Source organism: Natator depressus, chromosome 9, assembly GCF_965152275.1.
Source record: "Natator depressus isolate rNatDep1 chromosome 9, rNatDep2.hap1, whole genome shotgun sequence".
Lineage (NCBI taxonomy): Eukaryota > Metazoa > Chordata > Testudines > Cheloniidae > Natator > Natator depressus.
Window position 1 is genome coordinate 72,581,088 of NC_134242.1, and position 6,000 is coordinate 72,587,087.

Below are 6,000 nucleotides of genomic sequence, written 5' to 3' on the forward strand. Positions count from 1 at the left end.
TACATTGTCATTTTAATTTTTTTTAAAACAGTGTAATGGTGGTTAAACTACAATATCTCTGTAGGTTTCAGAGTAGCAGCCGTGTTAGTCTGTATTTGCAAATAGAAAAGGAGTACTTGTGGCACCTTAGAGACTAACAAATTTATTTGAGCATAAGCTTTCGTGAGCTACAGCTCACTTCATCGGATGCATTCAGTGGAATATCTCTGTAGTTTCTCTACACAATAGTGTATGGTGCTTAACTTAGAAATTTACAGACTGGAACGCTGTTACCTGTAACCACTAAATATCAAAGAAACTATTTACTATATCAGTTACTTACCATGAGGCTGTTAAATTATTGTTGGTTATTCTGCATGATTTCAACTGAATACGGTTAACTTTCAATTGGTGGACGTGAAAGCACTCTGTACTATTAAATTGTTCAATTACAATCAAAGTCATGCTGTCCTACATAGCATACTGAGAAATGCTGTCCATGTTCAATCTCATAATTATCTGACCAAGTTTTGGAGTGGGTATTTGCTGGCTAATTTGATACTGACTATCAAAGGCAGATGCACTGCAAATGTTGGTCTGTTTTAGATGGTGCTTTTCTTTAAATGTAAGATGCCATTGTATTTTCTTCATCATAGCAATGTCACCAGAGTAACTGTTGATAAAATTTTGCTGTGGGTTAAAATAGAAATGTTGGGGATTTTTCAAAGTGTTTTCTTACATTATCTTTAAAATTTTCCTTTGAGACTTGATATAAAGAGTTGGGGCCTTTTTTTTTCTTTCTTCCCCCAATCAAAAAATCAATTTGGCTGATTTCAAATTGAAAAGGCATGGTTTGTATTGTAAAATAGAATTTGTGTATTAGATATGCTATATTCCTGATTGGGAACTGAAAACAGTTTTGAAAGAGGAGAAAAAATGTAAATGAGGGAAACCAGAATTTTACAATGATACGGAAATGAGTCTGTGTCACTTTGATAGAAGCTTACTAATGGAATCCTTCATCCTTGGAATCTCAGTTCAAATCCATTGGTGGTCAGAGGTGAGTGAAGTTCATCATTAGAATACTCTTCGGTTAATGTGAACTTGTGAAGCTCATAACAGTTCCTGAGTGGACAGGCACCCCCACCACAAAACCCATGTCTGCAATTGGTACTAATTGACCTCATTGTTGGCCAGTGCAAATGCCAGTGATTGGATGGGCACAGAAACTAAGTTTATCCTCTAATCTCTTGAAGTGATACCTCCATGTCAGGATGAGGTATACTGAAAGGAGAGAATGGGGGAATCTTCTGTTGCCGCTGTCCATGCTGTATCTGTTCTGTGAATAAATAGACCCATTCAGTCTCCATTTCCAAGCTGAAAATCCAGCTCCCTTGAGTACCCCTAATTTCACACGTGGAGGTGGGAGTGGAGAGTACAAATCTCATCTCATTTCAGACTTTATTTAGACCCTGATCCTGCAAAGAGATGCACTCAGGTGGATCCCTGTGCTCTTGTAGAGTCCCATTGACTTCTGTGGGGCCGTGTGCTAGTGCCAGATCCACTTGCCTTAAAGTGTAAGCTCTTAGGGACAGGGAACTTGTCTTCAGTTTGTCTGTACAGTGTGTATCATTTGGTGTTCTCTACATAATAATCCCCAAACTGTAAGACTCCTTAGCTCTCCTTGTAAATCAGAATCATTAAATGGCCTATAAAAGGTGATTGCTTAATTTGGGAAAAGCAATTTAAATTGAATAAGGTAAGTAATGACACCTTTACATAGCTATGGCTATCTGGGATTTTGCCCCTGGTCCCCAAGATCTTGAATCTATGCAAAATGTATGATTTGCAGGAATTATTGTTCCTTTGCAGTTCCATGCTTACCCAGAATGTAATGTATTTACAATTGTAATCCATGCATTATAATAGCATCTGTCCTGATTCTTCCTACAGCAAGCATTTTTTTAATATCAATCACTGTGACAGTCGCCAGCTTAACACTGTCACTTTTAAGTACTTAATTACTGAACCTTAACAGTGTCTGGAATAAATTATTTAATAATGAAATCATTGTGTTACTTCTTATAGCAACTTAATTCTTATTCAAATACAACGTATTATGTATATAGACACCTTTTTCAGAGAGGTGGTCTGTGTGTTTGGGTACACATGCATACAAACACAAACTTTATAGCTATATAAGCATTTATAACTGGTTTTGTAAAATATAAAAATAAATCATGCAAAAATACATATACATTTGTCAACAAAAATAGTACATTTTACAGGAATAGAAATGAATATTGAGCTATGCCTTTAATGAGAAAAACATCAGTAGTACAGCTATGATTTTTTTGCGGTTTTTAATTTAAAAAGGAGGTATTTCGGGGATAGATGATCTATATTAAATGTTAACATTTTAATGGCTCCAATGGCCCTGTGAAGTTTATACCTTCTGAGAGGGAAGAGATTACTTCCTTCCTTTGCCGCTTCTGTTGTTGAACTGGAACCAGGTGCGTCTTCTCAATGGAAAAGATTCATACATTTTGTAAATGAAAGCTACATTTGCAGTATACTGTAGAAGGCACCAACAATTGCTGAGAAACTCTAAAAACTACAGAATCTGACCAATCTGAATTGGTTTTCTTTCAGATTTTGATCTGTTTTTAGTAATTCTGTCAAATGATCATTATAGTTTGTTGCAATGATAGAATTTTAATCTTAAATGTCAGTAAAATATTTCTGCAATATATTAAATGTCAACCTAAAGTTAACTTTTTGTGTTTTCCTTGAATAGGCTGAGACACTTTTTCAAGAAATGTTTCCTAAGGAGGAATTCTGTCCACCACCACCAAATCCAGAAGATATTATCTATGATGGAGATGGGACTCAGCCAGAAGACCCTGGATTCAGTAGTTCATCCAATGCAAAAACAGAGCCCTCGCCTGAGGAAAGCAGTGATGGAGATAGCTGTAAAGTTTCAGAAGAACATCATGAAGAATAGAACGTACTGAGATTGAACCCAGTATCACTATCATTTCAGTGAAAGAGTTTGACTGACCTGGTGGTGGGGGAATACAAACAGTTGTATTTATTATATATGATCTCCTTACTTAGGCTGAATAGTATCTTACTTTTTAAGTAGCCTCATTTGATTTCGGTGAGACCGCTTATAATTGAGTAATACTCAGCCTGTCACAGAGCTGGATCCAGAATCATAAAATAAAACATTTCATTTTCAAATCTGATTTTAATTTCTTTGAGAAGACTTTGGTTTTTAGTAATGATTCCTCCACCTTACAAACAGACACACTTCAAGATTATCAATAGCAACAAAACTTGTGAGTTAGTTAAATATAATTGACAATGGGACAAATCATCCGCTGATGTAAATTGTAATAGCTATATTGACTTCAATTTACACCAGTTGAGGATCTGCCCCAAAATCTTTCCCTCTAAATTGCATATAAGGAGGGAACATTAGACAGTATTGACAGTTCTAGGGTGTTCAAGCAGATAAACTTTTATGTTTGCTGACACAAGTCCTTCATTTGAATGCTGCTTTTAGAATAGCTAATATCACATTTACTTTGCTTATGAAAAATATTCTATACTAGTTTTTGAAATTGGTGTCATAAGTTCATTATTCATATTAAGCAGAAATAAACTGTATGTAATAAATATACTGGTCTCAATTGAAACCATGTATAGTAGTACTTAAAACATTATAAACATTTAATACACTCCTTTTTTGATTGGTGTCTTGAATTTAACTATATTTGCCATTGACTTTTACAGTCTAGTCAGGAAGAAAATATAATTACTTAATTACTGCTGGACTTGTTTACATAATTAAGAACTACCAGAAATAAGCATGTTTTGAGTCCCTGTAAATATTTTGCTTAAACAATATTAAGGCCCCAAACTTGCACATACATAAGGATTTGCAGGACTAGGGTCTGAAAAATTTAAATAGTTAAAATAGAAAATTTTGGCCATAGTTTTGGAGGGAAAATGTTGGACTGGTTATAATTACAATTGTCTTCATCCCAGATAATGCGTCTAAAAGTCGTGAGATAGCTGTAAATTATGCATTTTGTAATGATAAATCATAAAGCATATTTATACAAGAGAATTTGTAAATGTATTTATAAACTTAGTTTGTGTACAGAATTACAAAACCAGAAAAATCTTGAAAGGTTAATGATAGTAAATAGGCTCTCACCTCTCTTCTAAATAATATTTTGAAATTATACACTCTAGCTAAAGAACGAAATAAGTACATATGGACTTTTAATTACAAAAAACTGACATTTGAGTGGTGGAAGTTTTACCATAAAATCTAAAAAATTACCTGAAGTCAAATATATATATATAGTATAAATCACCAATATCTATACATATACATGGTGAACAAATGTTGATGATGGTCAGAGTTTAAACTGCTACATAAGCTTAGATATGATTATACCATTATACAGCAAATTATAGTACTCTTTTAAACACCGTACATCAATACAAATAATGCCATCAAATAATTGATGTCTGGTATTGACTGAAATTATTGACACAGGTAGGATTTTCTACAGTTTTTCAGTAAATGTGCCTGCCTTGGAGATGGCTTTGTGCCATAAAGGTCGATTTATTTATTTTTTTACAACACAGCTAACACAATGTAGAACATTATTTTCTGTCATGCATCATCATACAATATCCAAATTGCATTTATTAAATGTGTGTTAATGTTTACATTCTGTCACATTTGTTTCTACTAGATAGGCATCGTGCTGTGTAATCTTAAAGTCCTCAGAAAAAATATAGATGAAATCCATTTTGATTGCTAAATAATAGTGATCTTTGGTATGCTTGCAATTAAGCAGCTAATTACAGATGGTAACAAATTGCCTGTCTGCCTGCCTTTTCATTCTCAGCTACCATTGCTGTGTATATACCAAAAAGCATGAATGTAGGTTAATTATAGTTAACATCTACAGATCTGTAAAGGAACTAAGACAAGAACCTGGTTTCTATTTGCCTTTCAGTAACAGGAATCATGTTTGAGTTTTCATCTTTTCTGTTTACAAGGAAATTACATTTGTTGTTTGAAAATTAAAGGTTTGCTTGCACATGCATTTCTTTCTGTATTTTCTTTCAGTTGTGCAAGAAAAGCACTTTACTGCTAGCTTCTAAACTTTTGCTGTACTGTTTGTTAATGTCAGTTTGTCACATTGCTATTTGTAATGTGATTAAAATTTATGTGCATCCCAAGAAATTTACTTAATATATATTTAATAAATATATTTCATGCATTCATGTCAATGTAAAGTAAAAGGTTTGTAATGTTACACATTTGATTTTTAGATAAAATAAGGGCTGTGCAACTTACAAGTCATAAACTATGATTTTCCACTACATTGATTGGCTAAAAACTCTTTTCATGTCGTCTTCATATAGTGAATGAAATCTTAAATGTTTTTTCCTGTGGTAGTTGAGTACCCAATAGCTCACTTGGAATAGGAATAGACGAGACTGTTGATCTTTTATTATATGGAAATCATGTATTGAACTGTGGTTTGTTCTCAAATTAAATGATTTAAGCCTACAAAGTGAGGGTTAGGTTTATTTGAAGTAGTTTTTAAGGCTTGTCAGACAGGACGTATTCAAAAGATAACATGACTTTTTAAGAACCAGCAATTTATCTGTGGGATTATTAATAAATCAAGTTAAAGAAAGATAAGGTTAATTGAATTTTTAAACAAGTAGCTGTATTATCCTTCAAGCACCTTGGAGCTCATACAATATTCACACCTTTTTTTCTAACAAGTGCTTTGATATGTTTGAATTCCTTTTTTAATGAGTACTTTCTTTTTAACTTTGGTTAATTGGATTAACCCTTAATATTCAAACATGCAATTTGATACCACTTTTCCTTCCTGATGTTGTATTGCTTGATCTCTGACAGCAATCAGTTACCCTTTCCTGGGAAGTATTTTCCGCCAAGAAGCTGCTGTGTCTGCTTTT

The 6,000-nt window shown here is 33.5% G+C and overlaps 1 protein-coding gene across 1 annotated transcript in view; it reads left to right on the top strand.

Moving 5' to 3' along the window:
• The window catches only part of CHM (CHM Rab escort protein), a 134,763-nt gene extending 129,111 nt beyond the window's left edge, over positions 1-5,652 (top strand). The window contains exon 15 of the mRNA XM_074964454.1: positions 2,777-5,652. Within this exon, the coding sequence (XP_074820555.1) occupies positions 2,777-2,983 (207 nt within the window). The 3' untranslated portion in view covers positions 2,984-5,652. The remainder of the gene's footprint in view (positions 1-2,776) is intronic.
• Positions 5,653-6,000: the final 348 nt, after the last annotated feature.